Raw genomic sequence first — 24,385 nt, 5'->3', positions numbered from 1 at the left:
AGATACTTCTTTTCCCCTCTAGGATACTGTAAATTATTTATTAGTTCTCTTTAGTTTTGAGTCTTTTCTGTAAAAACTGATTTTTTTTTTCAGGAGCTTATCTTGAGGTCCCTGGTTGAGAAAACATGCCAGGAAACTTGTTTCCTGCTCTTATTTTCTGTCAGCAATTGATGTCAGTGCTTTATTATTTTTGAGTAGTTTTAGAAATGCTCTATTCTTTTCAAAGCTGTTATATAATTTCCCCAAATAAATCTAAAGTGAACACTAGCATTTATTATTTGATATTTCTTTTTAAACAAATCATTATAAAGTTTGGGAAGCAAATTTCTTGATCCCATTTTGGTAGGAGTCATTGCTCAAGGTTATTACATGGGTTTCTTTACTTTTCAACCTTTGCCTCATGTATTTCTGTCTCAGGTTCATTGTCCTTCATGTGTACTGTGACCTTTTGTACACACCTGAGTTTCAAATACTTTAAACAAGCAGCTCCATGAATATGAAAAGACAACATTTGTGATCTCCCAGCATAGAAGAGCAAACAGAATTGAGAATCCATGCTTTCAAAAGAAAGAGGTGGTGGACTGTGTAGGGATGCATTCTTTATGTTTGCGTGGGAATTTATGATCTGCTTCTCATCATCTTTCCAAGTGTCCCTGGGCAATAAATACGCCTGTTTTTTACTGTGGAGGAGTGCAGGGCCTCCTCAGTATTCAACCCCACTTTGCAACCCTACCTTCTGATTCAGACTCCTCAGAATTATATCTCAGAAGGTCTGAATGACTCAGCAAATGCCTACTGTTCCCCTTCATTTCTGTCAAAACCTGAATTATTTCCCCAAAATTCTTAGTTAGATCTTTATGTAATGTTATTCCTGAAGTATAGAAACAGAATTTTTATATTTTATGTATTTGTTTACTTACTGTTTTTGGATGCATGCATGCATGCATGTGTGTGTGTGTGTGTGTGTGTGTGTGTGTGCAAGAAGGAGCTTGAAATATTATGGAGTCAGAGAAGCTACAAAGAACAACTGACTTTAGTGATTCTATTTGAGTCATGTTCCTTTTTAAGTCCAAGAAATCATAGTTTTATGATTAATTTTGGAATTTAAGTTGCTTTTCTTTCTCCCTGAATGAGCCCTACTCATCTTCCAGGCTTAGCCGAAAGCCCAGCCTTAGGCAAGAGATGAACACCCCTGCCGCTTGCAACCTCTCTTGTGAAACTAATATTATCATAATTTATATGCAGATATTGTTTTGTGTCCTTGTGTGCAAACTCCTTTAGGGCAATGACTGTGTCTTTCTCATTCCTTTCTTCCCTTTCTCCTCTTAAGGGAACTGGTGGGTCACTGTAAATGGGGCAAGGGCTTTCAAGAATGGACAGAGGTTTGAAAGCAGCTCTAGTATTTTCAAGCTTGTCTCCTAGGGCATGTTATCTCTGAGGATTGATAGCTGTCAGGTAAGTACAAGGAATAAATGAAGTGGTCCAAAGTATTTGTGACATTAGATGGTCAGTAAATTAGTGTTATTCTCTTCCTGTCTGTTACAGCATCTATGGTAGGACTGCACATAATAGATAGGAAGCAAATTTATATTGAGTGAATTAATGGCTAAAGTAATAGAATTCCAATCTATGACACCTGCTTCACAGGTATGATTCACTGTGTTGTAACATGCTTGCCATGATGCCTATGGAATCCTCAAACCATAAATATTTTAGAAATGTTTTACTGTTTCTGCATAGAAAAATCATCCTTTCTTTTATTTGGTTTCAAATATCCTAAGATGTGGTTTGACCTTTATTGCATTTATGCCAAGACTTAAACAGATGGTTTCTGAATTTTACCCCAAATCATCCATAGCTTTTTCCCTGGTTGTCTTCTGTACTGGTCCCAGTCTCCGTTAGGCTCTAGCTCTTTTGATGATTACCTTGGCAATCTTCCAGTGAACCGTCTATTTTTAGAGTCAAAATGCTGGGAGAACAAACCACAGATGTGCATTGAAATATGCACAGTATGGGTACAGAGTCATTTCTAAGAGTTATAATAAGAAAAGTCTTTAACCTAATGCTGTTGTTTAAAAACTTAGCATATTTCCTTTTCTTTTCCTTTATCTGGTCCCAGAATACTACCTTGTTTGTCCAACATCATACTGGGTTTTGAAAAACTAAAAATATTTTATCAGAACATCTATTTTCCAAGAGTACTCTATATCTCTACATTTTGTTTAAAAGATTATTAAAGAAGACAATTTAGGTGATAAAAACAAACCTTATTTACTACTTCATGAAATGGACCATCTCCTTTTTGCAAAATGGGATGGGAGGCAGGAAGGTTTTATAGGATAAAGAATAAAGAACCAGTAAGAGACAAATAGAAAATATTGGCTGAGGCCACATAATCAACCTTGTTTGGGTGAAAAGAAACAAGAAAATAATAAGTATAGAGCCTAGACATGGCTTAACATTAGGGAATTGGCCAACTGGAATGTGTTTCTGGCCAAGTGGAGCATTTACAGGAACATGAAAGTTATCTGAGTTTCTGAGCAGGAGCAGCTCCATCTTGGACCTAGAAGGTTCTTTCAACAACTTATATGTCATATTAAACTTTAAATATTATTTTGAACTCAAACTTTTGTTTCTGTTATATAATACAAAACATTTTTGCACTTTGTAATTCAATTAGTTTAATAAGGAAAATATTTATTTACTTATTATTTTTTAAAGCTGCTCAGAAACTTCACTATTCTTGGAGTCCAAACTCTTTAGGCCAGAATTATGCCTGTCTTATTATAGGTAGGTCACTTTGTAAACACAGAGATCTGATTTTTAATACAAATCCTGGCCCTTGGTAATCATCTATCCTTGATCAAGCAGAAAAATATTTATTTTCTGTACCCTATAGCTGCAGTAGAGTAGAAAAAAAAATAGAGGGATTGTTTGTCTAATGTAGATTCTCTAAATAGAGAAAATACTTTTTAAAAAAGATTTAAAATCTGAATTGTAGGTCACTTTGAATTTATTTGTAGCATCCATTTGACAAGGGCCATCTTGGTTTTCAAGATAAAAGTGAAATTGGTCCAAAACCCTTCTCTGTGTTCTCGGAATCCTTGGAGGGAGGAATGGAGGAGGCAGCAAGAGGTGGAGGCTTCTATATCGTGTAGCTTACTTTTGACTCCTGGCTCTTGCCTTTGCTGATTTTTCATTTCTTTTTTCCCTTCTGCATGTTTTGCCCCTTTTTGGTGTTGCATTGCCTCACTGAGTATCACCCAGATCTTTATTTTCTTAAGTGTTAACATAAAGCTATGTCTTGGCAAACTTTTCAAAATATTAAAAATATGGAACAAGGAAAGAGAAAAATACATTCCAGCCAGAAACAACTTAAAATTGAGTATTTGACATAAAGTTGAATATTCTGTTCTTAAAGGTCTTATCTACCATTGCTCTAAAGAATTTTCCTCATATTAGGTAACTGGTCACTTGCCATGTAGCTGAGTCCCTTCTCTCTCCAATCTCCAGCCTTGTCTTACTACCTTGAAGACTCCAGCAATTCTAGTTCTTTATTTCCTGTGCAGAGCCACAGACTCTCCCTTTGTCTCACCAAGGACATTTATTTAGGCTTTGTACCATAGGGATTCATCTTTTAATGCATGCCATTAATCAGTGGTTTTCTTTCCTTCTTTGTTCCTTTCTTTTTTTTTTTCTTTTCTTTTCTCCCCTTTCCTTTCTTGCTTTTTCCTTCCCTCTTTCCTCCCTCTCTTCCTTCCTATCTTCCTTCCTCCCTTTCTTTCCTCAAATATACTCTAAAAGAATTTGGGATCCCCTTATGCATTTTTAATTTGATGTATAAAATTTATTATCCCTCATTTCAGTATTTCAAAGGATATCATTCCTGATATATTGCTTCATGCTTTTAGTCTGTTTAAAATATTTAATTATCAAAAATTATAGATTTAGTTTGCTTAGTAATGGAAAATGACTGCCTTATAACCTAATTCCCTAAGCCAGTTCCTATTATCAAATTAATCAACCAATCCAACTTGTTTTCTAAATGGAAAAGGTCTGTTTTATTTTTGTTAATTCAATTCAAATAGATATGTTAATATGTGTTAGTCTGATACTTATCTCACTTCTGAAATCTAAGATAGACATGTGGTCAGACATGCAAACAGGCTATGTGGTTTGTATGCAAGGGCTAGTGGACAGAGAAGAAATAAGACCTGTCTGCTTTCAGTATTTCTTTTCTGTGCCTGCTTTGCTTTGCTTTCAAGGGCTTCTCCTTTAGGTATGATATGTTCTCTATTTGCCCTTTTGTTTGGCACTCAAGAGATTTTTTTTACTGCAGAGAAAATGCACCAGTGTGAATATCAAGATGACTGAGAGGCAAACTCTTATCAAGTGAGGAAAAGTTGATTATATTAGGGAGGTAGGGAAAGAGAACTGAACCACAGCCTTTTCTAACATAGACCAATTTTAGAAAAACATAAATAAGAAGTATCAGAAAATTGTTTTCTTTAACATTATTGTGTCCATGTGAAGGACACAATAGGCCATTGGAGTACATTGGAGGCCATTATAGTACAGTATATTTTAAACAAAGACATTTCTTTTCCTAAAAGATAGTTTCTCTTTTCCATACAAAGCAGCCATATATTACGGGATTATTCAGATTCTGTGCTAGCCATTGTCCACTTGACTTGGTTATATAAAAGATATGCGTAATGAAGATCACACAGAATTTATAGTACTTGTAAAATTCAAAAGCTGGAATTACACCAGACTTCTGAGCAATAGGAAGTACAAAGAGGAGCATGCCAGCAGCTTTTTCCCTTGGTGCCTATTACTCAGGAGTTGGCAAGCGTTTTCTGTATAATGCCATATAGTAATTGTTTTAGGCTCTATGGAACATAAGGTCTCTGTCACCACTACTCAACTCTGCCATTATAATATGAAAACAGCCCTAGACAATATATAAACAAATGAGTGTTGCTGTATTCTAATAAAACTTTATTTGCAAAAATAAATGGCAAGTTGGATTTGGCTTGCTGGCCATAGTTTGCCAGCGCATGCCCTTGGCTGTGGCCTCAAATAAGGGAGAAGAAGAACAGGACTTAAATATGTGGCTACATGCAAGCTCAAGTCAATGACCTCCAGAAGGTACACTGGCATTCTTGTTCAGATGAAGATAGTTTCTTTTACCATTTAAAAATGATAAAATTTTGGGCCAGTTCTGAAATCCTGGCCAATTAAAAGTTCAATCAGCATTAGCTATCACATAATTTAGTTTTAGCATTCATAATAAGAAATAAAATGCCTTTGCTATCTTGTACTTTTATGTTAGTAAAAAGCTAGTGACTTTTGTTGTCAATACAGTTGACCCTTAAACAATATGGGCTTGAACTGTACATGAATTTTTTTTAATAAATATATTAGACTATTGATACAGGTACTGACAGATGATTCATCTTATAAACAAATGATGTAAACTTATGGTATTCCTAAATACAGTACAATATTGTCAATATATTCTCTCTTCCTTATGATTTTCTTTTTTTTAATTTAACTTTTTTTTTTCAAAGATTTATTTATTTATGAGAGACATAGAGAGAGAGAGAGAGGCAGAGGGAGGGAGAAGCAGGCTCCATGCCGGGAGCCCGACATGGGACTCGATCCCAGGGCTCCAGGATCGCGCCCTGAGCCAAAGGTAGGCGCCAAACTGCTGAGCCACCCAGGGATCCCCCCCTTATCATTTTCTTAATAGCATTTTCTTTTCTCTGGCTTACTTGGTTCTAAGAATACAGTACATTATATGTAATATACAAAATATGTATTAATCAACTGTTATCAATAAGGCCTCCAGTCAACAGTAGGCTAGATGGGGGGGCCTGGGTAGCTCAGTTGGTTTAGCGTCCAACTCTTGGCTTTGGCTGGGGTTGTGGTCTCCAGGTTGTGAGATCAAGCTCCACTGCGCCTTCCCCATCTTGTATGCATGTGCATTCTCTCTCTCTCTCTTTAAATTGAATGGATGGATCTTTAAAATAATAGTAAGCTATTAGTAGTTAAACTTTTGGTGAGTCAAAAGTTATTACATAGATTTTTGATGGCAGAGGGGGTGGGAGGGTAGTCAACACCCCTAATCCCTGCATTGTTCAGTGGTCAACTATGTATCCACCCAGAATTTCTGATTTTAATCTTATTTTTTGCCCGCTAAGTATGTTTCCCTCCATTGTCTTAAAGAGATGATTTAAAAACTAGTAACAAAAATTGTTTAAAACCCAGATTATTTAGTAAAATTCAAGCATTTGTTCTATTTCCTTCAGTTTAGCACAGTGGTTTTTAAAGTATGGTTTCTGGGGATCCCTGGGTGGCGCAGCGGTTTGGCGCCTGCCTTTGGCCCAGGGCGCGATCCTGGAGACCCGGGATCGAATCCCACATCGGGCTCCCGGTGCATGGAGCCTGCTTCTCCCTCTGCCTGCTTCTCCCTCTGCCTGTGTCTCTGCCTCTCTCTCTCTCTCTGTGACTATCATAAATAAATAAAAAAATTAAAAAAAAAAAAAAGAAAACTTAAAAAAAAAAATAAAGTATGGTTTCTGGGCAAGCAGCATCAATAGCACCTGAGAACTTGCCAGAAATGCAGATTCTTAGGCCCAATTCAGAATTACTGAATTGAAAACTTTGAGGGCAAGGCCCTCCAATCTGTGTTTTAATAGGCCTCTGAGATGATGCTGAAGTATGTTTAATGTTTGAGAACTACTGGTCTAGCATATACAAAAATCTCAACACATTCTTATTAAAGATTCTCACATTCTCAGAAATGTCTCTAAAATTGGCTTCTCCTCTGCATCACTCCCATTGTTGTTACACAAAATAAAAGCTTCTTAACTGGTTTCCCCCTCCACTATTTTAGACATTTATCCATTTACTCATTCAATAAAAATTTATCAGGTGCCTACCATGTGTCAGGCAGTGTGCTAGACACTAGGGATACATCAAAAAATAGGAAGAACAAGATTGTGAGAAACATGGAATCATATCCAACAATCAACAATAAACCAAATTATTTCATATATTAACAGGATCTATAAAGGAAACAGAATGACGTGATAGTGATTTGGGAGACATTAGCTGGTAAGCGAAGGGCTTCCTGAGGAGAAAATATTTTAGCAGAGGTCTGAAAGATAAGAAGGAACTAGGCTTTCAAAACAGTTGAAATCAGGCAAAAGAAATAATAATAATGATGATGGTAACATTTATTAAGTTTCTGCCATGTGCCAGTCATAGGTGTAAGAACTTTACATGTATTAACTCTTTAAATCCTCACAACAACCATGTAAGGCAGATACTTTTTTCTTTTAAGATTGTATTTATTTGAGAAAGAAAGAGAGAACACTAGAGAGACAGAGCAAACATAAGTGAGGGGCAGAAGGAGAGGGAGAAGCAGACTCCCTGCTGAGCAGGGAGCCCAATACGGGAGTCGATCCCAGAACCCTGGCATCATGACTTGAGCCAAAGGCATAAACTTGACCAACTGAGCCACTCAGGCACCCTGGGAAGATACTTTCTTTATTCCTATTTTGTAGGTGAGCAAACTGAGGGGCAAAGAGGTTGGGTCGTTTATAAAGGTCACACAGCACCCAGGATTCAGTGTGAAATGAGATTAGAGGTTTAGATGGGGTCTTATTTGTCAAAGTAAGAACTTTGGATTTAATTCTAAATAGCATTGAAACAGGGATCTGCACAGGAGACTGACTTGGTCTGATTTACATAAGGATTACAGCAGAGCCAGGTGGGAGCAGGGAGCATGATGGTGGCTATCACTATGGGCCAGCTGAAAAGTGATGATGGCTTGGACAAGAATGGTAGCTATGGAGATGGAGTCATGTGAATGCAAGTAGGATCTGTTTTCCAGATAGAAACAACAGGTTTGGGTGATTAATTAAATGGGAGTAAAAGGGAAAGGGATGAATCATGGATGACTCCTAGGTGTTGGACTTAAACAACTGGACAAATTTTGCTACCATTTTCAGTGAAGGTAAGACCAAGGGAGGAAAGGCTTTATTTCAATGGGGAAAGTGAAAAGTTCTGTGTTGGCCAAAACATGCTTCAAGATGTCTTTTAGACATACAAGCAGTGTTATCAAGAAACCAGGTGGTTAAAATAAGACAGAGCTCAGGAAAGTGATTAAAGACAGAATATAAAATTATTGGTGTGACCTGCTCACTGATTTATAGAAAACCATTTGTTTGAATCCCCAAGAGAAAGAATCTACCTAAAGAAGAGAAGAAGGCCCAGAAATAAAACCTAGGCACTCCTGGGTCACATTCAGAGATTGGATAAAGGAACTACCTGTCACAAGCTCTGGCTTCGGCTGGTGTAGGCAGCCTGGGATTTCAGTGGAGCACTGACTTCACTTGATCTAGGGACTTCCTGCACTGAACTCTTTTCCAGCCAGCTGAATTCCTCATATGCAAACATGCCCTTTATTTTGGTATATCTAATCCTTTGATCTGATTTTACTTCTTCTGAGAGGCTTCTCTGACATCTCCTTCACAATTGCCTCTCCTCACCGACCCCAGTCTGGTCGCTATCACCACAGCACATTGCATATTTCCATGCAATAACATTTACCCCATTTTAACTAATTTAATTCTTTGCCTTCTCTGTTAGACTGTGAACTGCTTAAGAGCCAGGACTCTTCCATTCATCTTCATCCTCAGCTCTTGGACACTGTTCTCAGTAAATATCTTCTGGGTGAATGATTAAAAGACTTCCTCAGACCTGGTATCTATTTAGTACTGGATAGGCTCTCAAACTGTAGTTTTTCTCCCACCTGAGATTTCAGAGAAAAGATTCACTTTATTAGCTATGGAGCAGAAGTTGGTCAGGAACATGTAGTTTTTAGAGAGTTACTATTAATTTCGTGCTAATAATAATGTAATAATAATGGTAAGAGTGTTACATGCCACCATGTATTGAACACTTACTGCATGTTAGTTTTCTAAATTTGTGTATAATTTATAAACTCATAAATGAGAACCTCAGAATTCCTCATTTTAACACTGGGAAAAACATTTACCCTTTCCTTCCTTTAGTTTGAGAATTTATTGTCTTTTTATTGTCTTCAAACTTAAATTTCTTATATCCTCTGCAATGCTCTACTCTCCACTAAGTGCCAAATAAATATTTGTTTGTTTGATTTAGTAGTGATATCTCTGGCATATGCAACAATCTCAGTCATTTTTTTCAAATAAAGAATTTCTAATTCTGAACATGGATTTTCTAATTATGTTTCCTGAATAGCTTAGAAAGTACAGGGATACTTGGAGAAAAATATGAAGAAGTAAAATTTTGGTGACATTAACTTGCCATAGCATATCAAGATATTTTTCTGATGGTAATAATTTTTTTGGCTGGCAATAACTACTTGTTAGAAGATTTGGCCCCAGGCATATGGTATGTGCTGGTAATGCTCAGACAAATGAAAACCAGGGTTTTGGTGTTTCTTTTTTTTTCTTTCTTTCTTTCTTTTCTTTTTTTTTTTTTTTTTTTTTAAGGATTGTCTTAGGATCCATTGCCATTCTATAGCTAATTATCTTTTGTGTCCTCATCAAATAGCTATTGATGATGCTTGTATAGATAATGGGAGTTTTAAAAAGTCTGGGAATGTTGGTATAAATAGCTGTCTCTACTGCAGGATTTCTCAAAACCTGTAATATGCTAATGTGTTCAGGGAATCACCAATGGAAGTTAACATTTCCTGTTATTTGGTTGGCCATAAAACCTTTTTCTGCTTAAACATTTGACATCTTGCAAATGTTCTTTCATAGAACACAATTTGGGAAAACTGTGATATTAAGGTTTTGAAGATGCAGAAGGCATGCCTATTATTTTTCAATCCTTGTTATGGAAAAACGAAAGCAAGAGTTTAGTGAGATACTGTCTATGAAGGATAAACAAGTAGTCCATAAGGTCACTTGTCTCTTTTTAATATTAGGTCACTTAGGTCTGAACAAATGGGCAGAAGGTTTTAATAAAGAACAGTGCTGTTGGGGTGGCTGGGTGGTGCAGTTGGTTGAGAGTCCAACTCTTCATTTGGCTCAGGTCATGATCTCAGGGTTGTGAGAACAAGCCCTATGTTGGGCTCTGTGCTCAGTACAGAGTCTGTTTGAGACTCCCTCTCCCTTTCCCTTTGTCCCTCCATGCCATTCTCTCTCGGTCTCTATCTCTGTCTCTCTCCATCTCAAATAAATCTTTAAAAAAAAAAAAAAGAACACTGCTGTATATCAGTATTTCATTGTTGAAATTTTCATCCTCTCTTGGCCCAAAAAAGGAAGTCCCCAAATTCCCTAGTTTCCACGTTTTCCAGAATGGCATTGAAGATGGTCTATAATAGCCTCAGTGGATCTTTCACTGTTCTGTCACAATCACTCCACCTTCTAGGCCCAGTATACCCATTGTCATTTTCTGAACATATCCATGCTTTCTGCAGTTCTTCCTTTACTCTTCCTCTTTTCCTTTGCCTGGAATATCCACTTATTCAACTCCTGATGTTGAAATTGGACCATTTGTTAATTCAATATTTATTTCCTAAGGTTTACTCTCTGAAAAGAACTAATTATAGTTGTAGTTTTAGGAAAAGACACTCAGAATTTTTTGCTTTTCCTTTAGTTGGACATGAACCTCTCGGCCTTTATTAGAATATTTTACATGTCACAGAATAGTTTCCTTGCTTGCATGGTGTACCAGTTAACTGTGTGCTTGTTTCTTACCTCCCCATAGCCTTGATTGTTCTAACCCTAGTAGAGCCTAATTCAACTCTTGGCCCTTATTCAGTTGAATGGAATGTATAGATGCCCCTATGGGTATTAATAGAACTATAGCCCAAAATGCCTGGTTTCCAGAGTCCCACTAATCAAAGATGTTTGCTTCTGACTACTCAGGAATTCCCTATATACTGATAGATAAGATTTCCCAGGCAGCACCCACCTAGACCTCTCCTGCAGCATGGCTTGTTTTAGAACTAGCCTTATCCAGAGTCTAAGAGAGACATGGCTGGAGACCCTACATTCCACTCTTACCCATTCATTCCCAATACAGTTGGGAAGCAAATGTGAAAGTTGACTTAATTAAACTGACAGTGTTATTGACTTTTATTAAGCCAATACCGTCAAAATCAAATAGAAAGCTGAGTTGTTTTAAGCAATTTTCGAAATGCATACATTTCATTTGAAATACCATTAGCTAAAATATCTAATTGGACTGAAAGACCTTAACCATATTTTGAGTCATAGAAAGATTGACCCCAATCCTTTTTCAGGTGCCTTTAATCTAAACATAAGCTGAGGTATACATATTACATTAGGAATATTTGATGCACCTATGTTTAGAGGGAGAGCTCATCAACCCAGATATAAAAATATGTGTTGTCCCTTTCCTCATGTTCTTTTTGGGCCTTCTGAAATGTATGATTGAAAAATCAAAGGCAAAACCAAAAATGAATCATTAGGGAAAAGGTAGAAGTAGGAAGGCAGATGGCTTCTCAGATCTTTTACTTTTATGCTTTTGATTCCAATCTTTTATTGCTGCTTCCTTAAGTGGAAGAAGAATTTGGACAAGAAAGAATGAAATAAATGAAAATTGAAAAACTTTTCTGTTGGGCATTATCTTAATCATTTGATAGCCATAGGAAGATGAAGACCAAGATTGGATCCAAGTCCAGCACCTTGAAATAATCAACAATGATTTAATTTTTGAGGCTATACATTTGACCTTCATAAGAGTAAAATGATAAAAAGAGGCACTCGGTTACTAAACTTGATATGCCAAAAGCGCTAACACTTGCTGTCAGAGGCAGCTTCTAACTTGTGTTGATGAACTTCCATAACATCACTTTCTGGCTTCTTTAAGTCCACCTTTAAAAAAATTTTTTTTGAAATTCTTTTACAGGTAAAGATAAGATGAAAGTATCTGAGGATGACTTGAAGAAACTCCCACTAATCAAATGGTGTATTTTGGAAGCCATTCGTTTAAGAGCCCCTGGGGTCATTACTAGAAAAGTGCTGAAGCCGGTTAAAATTCTGGTGAGCTATGGTTTGGTTTTAAAATAATCAACCTTCAAAGGGGAAAAAAAGGACATATTTTGCCCATATATTATTAGATAATTCCTTAAGTTCCATGCAGTACTAATGATACTGGAACAGGTTACTAATCAGAGTTCTGCAGCAACATCTTATTAATATGGGTATTTATCTGTTGGCAACTATTTTAGCTTAAATATAATAACCTTTTAATAATCACTCTGTCTATGTGATTCCGTATCAGAATTAGTATAATCCTATAAAAATCAAGCCAGGTAGATTAGATAGTCTGCTGAACCAACTAATAAGTAATCCTGAGCAATAGTAGGTTAAGGAATTGAGGGTATGAGGAAAGGTTCTTTGGATAACTGGAAGGTAGTTTTAGGCCACAGATAACAGCTATGGAAACAGCAAGAATGCTGTGGATAATAGCAACTGATATTAGCAATCAATGGTTGAATGAGGGAGAGAGGTCCTTCCTATGAACAAAGCAGGAGAAAATTCTCAAGTGCTCCATGAAAGATACGTACATGGGACTGACTTTTAATTCAATATTTGGCAAATCAATCTGGCAGGACAAAAGTTTTTTTTCAGAATGACTTGACATAGGGCCTACATTATCCAGATAGGTCACCTTTATTAGCTTTTTTATACACAGTTTGAGAGTGCTTGGATTTAAACCAAGAAGAATTTTTAGTAGCAGAAACAGAAAAGACCCCCAAAAATCCAAATTTTGTTAAAATTGCAATTTACTACATCTAAAGGAAACATAGCTTCTTTAATTGGTCTTGCATAAATTACAGCATTTAGTTTTAGTGGGATTTTAACAACTTTTGTTTTTAAATGATCGATTAAATACCTTAAAATACCCATATAAAAGGGGGCACCTAAGTGGCTCATTTGGTTAAGCATCCATCTCAGTTTCAGCTCAGGTCAGGATTTCAGGGTCCGGGGATTAAAACCCATGTCAGGCTCCTTGCTTATTAGAGGGAAGTGTGCTGAAAATTTTTTCTCTCTTTTCTCATTCTGTTCCCCCCCCCCCCCCATATTCTCTCTCTCTCTCTCTCTTTAATTAATTAATTAATTAATTAATTAAAATATGAATATATAAGGATATGCTTTGAGGGGATATGGTTCAATAACGGCGCAATTTAGTAGAGGAATGTATTTTTACTCTGAATACTATATTTTTTATTGGACTTTTATTAAGTTTTATTTACATTTTGGCTAACAGATAATTAGCTGAATTACAGAAGTTATTTATCTGCTAGTAGGTATCTTGTTATTTTAAGTATACAGATCCTATGCATGCTTTATTACATTTATATCTAAATGTTACAGTTATTTTGGAGCTTTTGTAAATGGTATTTTTTAAATTTTGGGTTTTTTTTTTTAAGATTTTATTTATTTATTCATGAGAAACACAGAGAGCAGAGAGAGAGGCAGACACAGGCAGAGGGAGAAGCAGGCTCCATGCTGGGAGCCCGACGTGGGACTTGATCCCAGGTCTCCGGGATCACGCCCTGGGTGGAAGGCGGTGCTAAACTGCCTGAGCCACCCAGGCTGAGCCACCCAAGCTGCCAAAATTTTTGGTTTTCAATTGTACATTACTTGCTTGTAGAAATGCAGTTGATTCACCTTATATCTGCAACTTTGCAAAACTCAATGCACTTATTGGTCCTACAAATGTTTTTATAGATTTATTCAGAGTTTCTATGTAGATATTATTTTATTTATTTTATTTCTTTTTCTTGCCTTATTACACTGGCTCTAATGTCCAGCACTATGTTGAATAATAAAAGTGACAATGAATATCCTTGCCTTATTCCTGATCTTAAGGGGAAAGTCTTTCATTAAGCTAAATGTTAGCTGTAGGTTTTTGGTAGATACTTCTTATCAAGTTGAGGAAATATCCCTCTATTTCTAATTTGCTGAGAATTGGTGTTGGATTTTGTCCAGTGCCTTTTCTGCATCAGTAGATATAACCATATGCTTTTTCTTCTTTTACATATTGTGATGGATTACACTTATTGATTTTTGAATGTTGAATCAGACTTGCGTCCCTGGAATAAATCTCATGTATAATTCTTTTTATACATTGTTAAATTTGTTTACTATTACTTTGTTAAGGATTTTTTTTTTTTTTTTTGCATCTAAGTTGAAGAGAGAGAGTGATCTATCCATAGTCTTCTTTCCTTTTCTTACTTTCTTTTGTACTGTTTTGTCTGGTTTCTATATCATGACAATCTCTTAAAAAATGTTTTATGTTTGTCTTGCCCCTTTCTCAGATTCCTTTCTTTCCTCTCTCCTCCATCTTCCTTCCTTTCTCTTTCTCCCTTCTTGATTCTTTCGTTTCTTCCATCCTTCCTTCTTTTGCTTTCTTTATTTCTAACACATTTATTTGTGTGTGTATGTGTGTGAAAGACAGCAAAGAGAAAAATCAGCAGTCTGTTCTCCCTCTTCTTTTACCTTAATTCTTTTCTTTTTCTCTCATTTCCTCCTTCTCATCTCATTTTTCAGGTTTTTTACCCTGAAATCTCTCTCCTTTTAAGTTTCCGTTTCATCTTTAGAAACTATGCCCATAACCAAAACAGAGAGAAAAAAACCATAAAAATCCTCATATCTAAATTCTTGTAGATATGTTTTCCTGTTGCTTTTGCATTTTTTTTCTTCTGTGAGCTTTGGTGTGGTTTATGTGACTTCAATACATTTTATCTCAGACTTCAACTAGTTGTTCAGCCTGCCTCGTATATGGCAGCTCTGCATCCCCCTTTCCAAAGTTAACACCCAGCTTGTGCTATTTCATTATCTAAATATGTGAAATCACACAGTAATTTTATAAGAAAGTTTAGATTTGTGATATAAGTAGAGTTTCTTCCCAGACCCAAACTAAAAACCTTTATTTATACACATACCAGTTTCCAGTCAACATAATGTACTTTTGAAATTGTGTTCTTTTTGGCTTCTGCTATCCTTACATTTAATATTCTTATGCTATTCATTATCTTTTTTTGCTGGATTATGCTTAGACCCCAATACTTCTTTCTTCATATAGATGCTACCTTGTCTTTACTATTATCACGCCACACTAATTATCCTCTTATTTTTCCTTTATCTTTTACTGTACCACCACCTGAAGTCAATCTTCTGTGCCCTTTTTTTTTCCTACTAGCAGGAGCTTTCCACTGGGTGTTAGTTTTTTGTTTATCTCATTTTACTTCTCATTGTAGGACCCTTGAGGATAACTCAGTCCATTTCTTCCTTCCTTGTTGTAGAATCTTTTTTTTTTTTTTTAAAGCTCCATGGAGTCCAAAGCAGAGCTTGAACTCATGACCCTCAGGTCAAGACCTAAGCTGAGATCAAGAGTCTGATGGTTAACAGACTGAACCACCCAGGCTCCCCCACTTCTTCCTTTCTTGCATTTTTATTTTACTATAAGATGTTACAAAGTTATTTGCTTTTCAACATAAAATTTCTATGCAACCCACTTAATTGCTGGTCAAGTTGCAACACTGGTACTAATACAGTCACTATATTCTACTACCCCATACAGCAACCTGCAAACCTCCTCTATCCTTCAGCAAATAGTTCTTGAAGAACTTCTAACTTCATGTTACTAGGATTGTGTTTTACTAAAGGAGATTATAAATTTGTTGTGGCCATAAACATGTCATATTTTTTCAAAAATAATTTTACTTATTCAAGAACTTTACCAAGAGAAACACCCAAGCTCAGGTTAACCATCTGCCTTTGGCTCAGATCATAATCCTGGAGTCCCTGAATGGAGCACCATGTCTGGCTCCCTGCTCAGCGGGGAGTCTGCTTCTTCCTCTCCCTGCTTATGCTCTCCCTCACTCACATACTGTCTCTCAAATAAATAAGATCTTTAAAAAATATATATTAAGAAAAGAAACACCCAAGCTCAAACACATGCACACACATATATACTCATGTATATACAACCACAATGACCCTTTATCCAACATGCTCCTTGTATGACAGAAACCTGTTTCATCAGAGTATAAATAGCATATAAATCTTTCATTTAAACATTATTTAACATTATTATACTATCATGCATCCAGGGCTTTAATATTTATTTCAATGGCCTTATAATAGTCCACTGAATTGATAGCTTAAATATTTAATTATTTCCTAACTCTTGAAAATTTAGATTGTTTTCTTTTGTAGTTATTGTGGTAGTTATTTACATCTTTGTGCATAGTAAAATTTTTTAATGATTATTCTTGAAATATGTTTTGGTAGTGAATTATTAGTCCAAGGCAATAAGCACATTTATCATTCACTGTGTATAATCCTCTTACAAAACTGAACTGTTTTATAATTCCACCATTATGGATTCCCAGTAAAAATTTTTTATTAGAAGTAATAAATGTCTAAAACAATTAGAAAAGTTGTAAAAAGATCATAGTCTCTTACCTCCAGTTCTTCACATTCACACTTTCTTCCTAGAGGACTTGAAGCCCAGATGGATCCAGGCTTACTCAAAGCCCTAGTGGTGGCTCTCTTAGTGACCAGGCAACCCAGAGATGTGTGCTCAGGATGCTATCTTCCAAGAATGTTTCAGAACTACCTTTCCTTATTTTTCACAATATCTTCTTAATATTTGTAAAAGGTGCAGCAGTGTTTTCTGTACTTAGTATTTCTTTTATAAACAAAATAAAACAACCTTTCTTCCAACGAGGCATACACTAGTCACTGTGAACTTCTCTCTGCAGGGTTGAGGCTTTAACTTTGAAAATGACAACTTGTACAGCCTTTTCTTATTGTTACATAAATAAATCATGGTAATTATTTTTAAGAAGGAAGCCATAAAAAAAGCTAAAAGAAGAAAATAAAGATTCTTTAAAACTTGATAAGTCTGATAACCACTCTGAACATTTTGGTATTATTATATTTCAGATTTTTATATATAGTCTGTCATTTTAAAAAATTCACTGGGGCCATACTATGCTAATTTTCTCATAATTTGCTTTTATATTAATAGTAGCTCACAAAATTTTTCTGTATGATGTCTACATCATTTAAATTGTAGCATAATAATCTAATATGTGGACCTAGTATAGATTTTTAATTCATTTCCCTATTCCTGAATGTGTATGGCTTCCAGTCGTTCACTGTTACAAACAGTGCAAAGATGGGCATCCGTATAGCCAAATCCTGGTATACATTAGTCGTTATTTCCTTAGTATAAATTCATACAGCATGGTCCTTTTAAGCTTCATATATTTTCTAAAACAGGTAGAATGTCTTTGTTGAATATATTAATAGGTTCCCAAAAATTTAGGTTATAAAAAACATTTCAAATGGGGTCATGTGTGTCAAGTAGTGGCAGAGACTCGTGTTTGTCCTTGTTGGACAACTGGTCAGATATCTTGCTGTGAAGACTGAAAGTGGTCTCCTACTGCTCTTTCCTAATGTAGTCTGAACATGGTCTCACTGTTTATTTTTGTTTCTGTTTTTATTCCTTTCTATATTTTTGGAACAAATTAAAATGGACAGATACTATCTACTTTCTTTGACTTATTCTCTTCCTTCTTTTTCTTGCCAAAACTCTTAAACTTCTACCTGTGTCTCTTTTCAAGGTTTTATACTTTTAATACACAATTAATCTGCAAGAATGCCCAGAAAAGAATAAATAAAGTGTTGGAAAATATGAATGATTAAAGAGTATTAATATCTTCTGAAGGTATTAAAATATGGCATAAAACTAGAACACTTAAAATGAGATGAAATAAAATAAAACGGTGTGATACAGGTGTCAGTCTAGATGTTCAGTATCAGTGTAGTAGACTGGATAGATAATACAGAAACAAACCCTTTTGTACATAGGAATGTAATATAGAATAAATGAGTCATTATAAGCCAATGAAGAGGGAAAAAATTAATATATGGTTTGGGATGATTGGCTTAAAAGTAGGTATTTTTTAACTTTCAGAGTAGCAGTTCTCAAACTTTCTATTCTCAGGATTACTTTGTATGCTTAGAATTATTGAGAACCCAAAGACTTTATTAGAAACTATAACTGAAAAATTGTTATAATATTTATTTGGTAAGTAAAAGTAACAAGAAACCTATTATACCTTAAAATAATAGCATGGTTTTATGAAACATAACTATATTTTCCAAAACATAAAAAATGTAAAAGAATAGCATCATTTTAAGTTTTTGCAAGCCTGTCTAATGCTTTGCTAATAGAGGACATCTGGATTCCCATAAATGTGTCTGGAATCAATCTGTTGTGATATATTATTTCTGTTCATGGAAATGAAGAAAATCCAGCCTCACACAGACATGTCACTGGAAAAGGAATCAATATTTCAAAAGCCTTTAAGATATGGCTGTTCTCTCATACCTCACTGAAACTCAACAGTGGGAGTTACTTAAGAGTTTGGTGCAATCTGAAATATCAATGAATTTTTTTTACTTAGTTACATGAAAATCCTTTGGTTTGTCCTATACTTTGAATAAGTATTTTACCCAGGAATGATTTTTGACCTCACAGAGCCTCTGAAAAGGTCTTGAGAATTCCCAGAAGTTTCTAGACCAGCTTTGAGAACCCCTATGTTAGAAAGAAAAGGGCTACCAGAGCTTAGGATTCATCAATGAAACCACAAGTTGAACAGATTTGAATATATCACATTAAAATTTAATATGGCTTTTTAAAAAGTATAATCCAAGTTAAATGTAAACCAAAAATTACGAACAAATGTTAACAGAAGTACAACACAGGGGTAAATTGTTTTAATATTTAAAGAACTTGCAGATCAATAAGTAAAGCATGAATATTACATAGATTAACAAGGACAGGACATGAACACAAGAGTTCACAGGAGAAAATAACATGGAAAAATGCTCAACAGAGACATAAAAATGTGTATAGCACATTTAATAGGTTAAAAATAACCTATTAAAAATGTCAGATTAGCAGAGAAGAGGACAATGAAATTACTGAAATCTACTGTGGGTAGAAACATTTTTAGGCATAAGATTTGAGAGAACAGTTGAACAAAATGTATTAACAGCCTTTAAAAATATCCATACCCTGTCCTGTGTCTTCTAAACATCTATGTTAAAAGATTTTATATGAAAAATCCTTGTGGAAGAAGATGCTTTGTATGGCATTATTTATTATAGGGAAAAAAAAACCCTAGAGAATGATTAAATTATATATGGTTTAATCTACCCAGTAAAACATTAAACAGACATTGGAGATAAAACTTCACAATGTGTCTATGATATAAAGAAAAAATACTTACACTATAATATTAGATGAACAAAGTAAGATTCAAAAATTAACTATTCAGCAGGATAAGACTATTTATCAATAGCAACAACACAACACACTAAACTGTTAGGTAAAAGTACTTGCTACAGGAAGTCTAGTCAGTTGATGACTGTTCTTTTTAACAGCACTCTGGTTGTTTTCTAGCTTTTTCTATTTTTCTGAATTTTCTAAAATTTTGATAGCATTTTTTATCATGCAAAAGTGTATATGCTTTTTTTTTTAAAAAAAAAGATTTTTATTTATTTTGAGAGAGAGAGAGAACATGAGCAGGGAGAGGGGCAGAGACAAAGGGAGAGAGAGAATCTAAAGCCAATTCCAAGCTTAGTGGGGAGCCCGACATGGGGCTCTCTCTCAGACCTGATTGTGAACTAAATGGAAATCAAGAGTCAGACGCTAACTGACAGAGCCACCCAGGTGTCCCACTCTTTGACTTTTAAGTAGTCTTTTTTGTAACTAACATAGCCAGGCTCCTGCCCAAGAGCTAGGAGAGAAAATGCATGCCTCGGAGCTCCTCTTGTAGATGTTCAGCCTTTATAGGACTCCTGCTTTTTCTTCAAGATTCTACATTCCTTACATCTACTTTGCTCTCAGCAGCATTCTTGAGATACAGCAAAGAGTCCTGCCTTCTCTTCCCTCTTCAAGAAAGCCTGTCTCCAGGCTAGCAAATGAAGCTCATGGGGCCTCACAATATCACTGTGAAGTGGGTTGGTCAGGTTCAATTCTGTCCACCTGTGAGATGCAGTTATTGCAACACAGAGAAGTCGTGATTTCCCTTTGATGGTGATCTGTGTTCTGGTCTTAGGACTGTTTTGTCTCCCGTTGGCTCTTTCCCTTCATCTGCTATGTAAACAATGACAAGGACTGTTAAATGGGATGATGATGTCCCTTTGCTCAGAGGGTTCCTTTGACACAACCAGTTCTCACATTCCTTTATGCCATTCATTAGCCTGGCATTTGCTGCTGTGACAGGAACTTCTTTCTGGTCTCCGTATTGCTCATGTTAATTCTGTTACTGAGATTCCATTTGAAGTCTTTTACTAGCCAGTGTGGTAGACTGTGGCAGCCAGCAGTCTCCAAGTCATAGTCATGGGTCAGCAGCCATTAAAGGAGTTTATGCGGTATGGAGGGGAAGGGCAGCAGTTGACCTGCCTGGAGCCCTGTCCAGGGCTGTCACCAACCTGCCCCTGCCATCCCCAACACACATCAGGGCCCTCAGCAGCTGATTTCAGAGTCAAGCATGAGCTCTCTAACCTCAGTTCCAGCAGGAGTAGAAGAAACAGGCTTAGAATCTCACTGTTTTTCTCCTACTTTAAAAATTGTAAGAGGCCACCAGCGAATTCCTCACTCCCTTCCCAGTTTGAGAGCTCTTTCCAGTGCTCTTGGCACTGCAGTTAACAAACCTCAAGCAATATTCAGCCCCCATTGGAGCCAACAGGGATTCACTTTGGTTAAAAAAAAATGATGACCTGAGGGTGCCTGGGTGGCTCAGTCAGTTAAGTGTCCGACTCTTGATTTCAACTCAGGTCGTGATCTCCTGGTCATAATATCAAACCCTGTGTCAGGCTCCACGCTGGGCATGAAGACTGAATAAGATTCTCAGTCTCTCTCCTTATGTCCCTCCCTGACTTCTAATAAAAAAAAATGATGACCCTTTTCCATATGCCACTTCCTGCTACCGTAAAGATCTATTTTTAATTGTGAGGTGCTCATATTCAAGATGCAGTAAGGTAAGTGTTGCAAATATCTTAACATTTCAAAATCCTGTAGGGTTAAATAGATATGTGGCTTCCAATGATTGGCATCAGGAATTACTAATAAAACGTCTCTGTCTCAGTGAAGTTGATAGCTGTCTAGTGGTTATACACTACGGGAGAGCCCTGTGTTCTGTGGTTCCTGAACATAATAATATAAGGGTGATTTTATGATATAGTTTTTAGGTTTTAGAATAATTTACATATCATGAAAACCTATGATGGAATAAATGGGGAAGGATAATGCAGACTCTCGTGCTTGAGGAATCTCACTGCTTACCCTCAGTCCCACAGCCACAGCAATCCCAAACACAGAATCAACCAAAGAAACACACAATACTTGCCTTGTCCAATATCCCCCTAACCAGTTGTCTTCATGTCTTTCTGCCCTAACAATTGTTTCAGGAGTGAAAAGAGAGAGAGGGAGGGAGGGAGGATCCACTGCTTCTGCCCTGACACTGTCATGAGTGCCCCTAGGAACAGAACACCCACTGCCCCTGTCCTCAGTGCTACTATGGCCAGTGTCCTGTCTCAGAGTTAGATTTTCCTGTTCCACACCTGGGGATCCAGTGTGGCCCCCGGAGCATCATCGAAAGCCCTTGCTGCAAACCCCAGTGTTAATCCTCAAAAGCTGCATCACAGCAGACTTATGCTTGTTTCTCAAATTTTCACATTTATCCCATTTATCTAATATTTTTTCCCCTGTGTAACCAAATTTATAGGCACTTGTAATAATCATCAAAATTAGAATGTAGTCATTGCCTGCATTGGAAAATAGAAATGATCCTTCCAGGAAAGAATTAGATTTTCTCGCCATTGTTTATGAAACATGTCTTCTCTACAATATAGTTGGAGCATTATTTTTAATGACCCAAACTCTCCTTAAAGCAGATTTCAAAAAATGACTTGAAACTGATTTTCCATCATAGAATTATACTGTTCCTTCCGGTGACTTGTTGATGTTGTCTCCATTTTGGCTGCATAGGAATCCAGAATATTTTCCTGAACCTGAATTGTTCAAACCTGTAAGTTACCTCTTTTCAAAATACATTGTCTTTTGATTTTAATATCTTTTATGCCAGGAGTATGAATTCATAGATTAACTATATCATTAAACAGCCTTATCCTTGGTAATGAAAAACCAAGCTAACTACAAAAGTAAAATGGTATAACACAAATGAGATCGAGATGTTTTTGGAGTAAGATTCACCAACTTTAAAATAAATGATCTGAAACCAGCAAAGTATGGTAAAGTAAATATGTCTGGTTCTGATAGAAGTCTTATTTTATATTTGTCAGGCAGTTGCTCCTGTTACTGGTTTCCAAGGAGTATAACAAAAGAAAAACAAGGCAAATTAAAACCACTTTGCTGTTTCTTAAAATTGGGGAGTTACAGGGCTGAGCAGACTCTTAAGAGTTCATTTAGTCCATTCTCTGTCTTTAAGTAAAACTTTTTTAAAAACGGCATCCAGATGTATCCATTCCACTTCCCAAGTACCCTCCAATAAGCAGAGCTGCCAGTTACTTACTGAATTTATTACCAAGTGCAGTTTTGTGATGGAGCCTGAGACCTTATTATAAATAGCCTTCCTTTTCTGAGGTCAATTCCATGGTTGATTTACATTATCATTTACATTTACCACTTAACAGAATTCTTTTTAAACCTTTTTATTTATTAGTTCGCATTCCAAAAACACAATTGTGTCTGATATTAATAACAGGTTGGAAAAAAATTACCAACAGCCCTGCAACTTTATATGCAAGGATTAGCTGTACAAAGTCATTTTTAGCCTAGAGAAATAAAGTTAAGCTTATTTATATAAGGCTGATTTGGAAAAAAAAAATGCTTTCTTCCCACAGGAACGTTGGAAAAAGGCAAATTTAGAGAAGCATGCTTTCTTGGACTGGTTCATGGCATTTGGAAGCGGGAAGTACCAGTGTCCTGGAAGGTCAGTGAGACAGCTGGGCCACATTTATCCTGAAGGTCTAAGAAAGATGATGGCTCAGAGGGGGGAAACTTTGGCTTAATCCCCCTTGTCTTTATTATCAGACTATAGGGAGATCCAAGAGATCACATTTTGTTCAGTTGCCAGTTGTATTGTTCGATGTCTTTATGGAAAAATCTACAGTGGCTTCTGATGGGAGACCTCATGAGAAAAAAATATTACAATGGCTGCTGTATTATGAGAGCAAGGTTATCAAAAGATTTTTTATAGAATGGATCAGAGTGGGGCATGACTTAGGTGATATCATTATGCTTATATTCCATGTGAGAGACATAGAGTGGTAGGATCTAGCAGATTTGGAAAATAATTAGAAATGGGATCAATCAAAGGGAAGGATTTGTGGAGGACTGTGGCTTGAATCTAGGTGGCTGGCAGAGATAGTGGAGATAGAAAAATCAGGAGCAAGAACAAGTTTGAGGAAAAGATGTTAAGTTTTCCGTTGAAAACTACTTAGTCTGAGATGTGGCGAAATATGTATCATATAACCACAATCTATAAGCCTGTCTGAATGTTGAATAAATGTAGCAATAAATAAAAGCTCCATAGTCTAGTTTTTATATTGTTTCTGCTTTTAAAAATGTTAACTTTTCTTTTATCTTAAGTAGCCAACCCACGAAACATTGTATCTAAAGACAGACAAAACACAAAATTTTTCAGGAAAATGAATTACCTCATTTGGACAGTGTTATAGCAAGATAGATCTTTGCACTAGAAATTTAATCCCACAGATCTTTAGTGTAATCCTCAGAGAATTGCACCCATTCTAAATTTGTATACCAAGAACCAATTTATTTTCTCCTCACCAAATACTTAGTGAGTCAGAAAAAATTGCCTTTAAAGTAGCTGACGATCAAAGTTCATCATGAACACACAGTCTTGTGGCCTTGCCGCTGTCACTCCTTGGAGTTGAGGCCACTGAGGCAGTATGAGATCCCCTCTCATTAGTGGACACAGAAGATTTTGCTGAATCTATTAATAAGTATTCAGTGCTGCTATCAGCTGCCAACCAAAAATCAGAATGGAAGAATATTGTTCCTGCTCTGAATAATGGGAATTCTGGAAATGCATTTGGAGGAGGAACCCCTTGCTAGGCACTTCCCCATAGCTGGGAAACCCCCGGGTACAAGCAGGAAGGGACCTCTTCCCAGTAATTCTATTGCTGGAGAGGTCTGAGCTGATGGTTTTGCAGAAAAACAGGAGAAAGCAGCATGAACTACCAAACCTCTTCAGCAATGGTAGCATGCATAA

The 24,385-nt window shown here is 36.3% G+C and overlaps 1 protein-coding gene across 2 annotated transcripts in view; it reads left to right on the top strand.

Moving 5' to 3' along the window:
- Positions 1–24,385, top strand: part of CYP39A1 (cytochrome P450 family 39 subfamily A member 1) — an 89,154-nt gene that overhangs the window by 46,362 nt on the left and 18,407 nt on the right. For both annotated transcript variants that reach the window (XM_072733364.1, XM_072733372.1), the window contains 3 exons: positions 11,941–12,074; positions 22,061–22,156; positions 22,992–23,080. In XM_072733364.1, the coding sequence (XP_072589465.1) occupies positions 11,941–12,074; positions 22,061–22,156; positions 22,992–23,080 (319 nt within the window). The remainder of the gene's footprint in view (positions 1–11,940; positions 12,075–22,060; positions 22,157–22,991; positions 23,081–24,385) is intronic.

This window comes from Vulpes vulpes, chromosome 1 (assembly GCF_048418805.1).
Source record: "Vulpes vulpes isolate BD-2025 chromosome 1, VulVul3, whole genome shotgun sequence".
NCBI classification, from domain to species: Eukaryota; Metazoa; Chordata; class Mammalia; order Carnivora; family Canidae; genus Vulpes; species Vulpes vulpes.
Note: the sequence above shows the minus strand (reverse complement) of the source record. Positions and strands in the feature narration are given on the sequence as shown.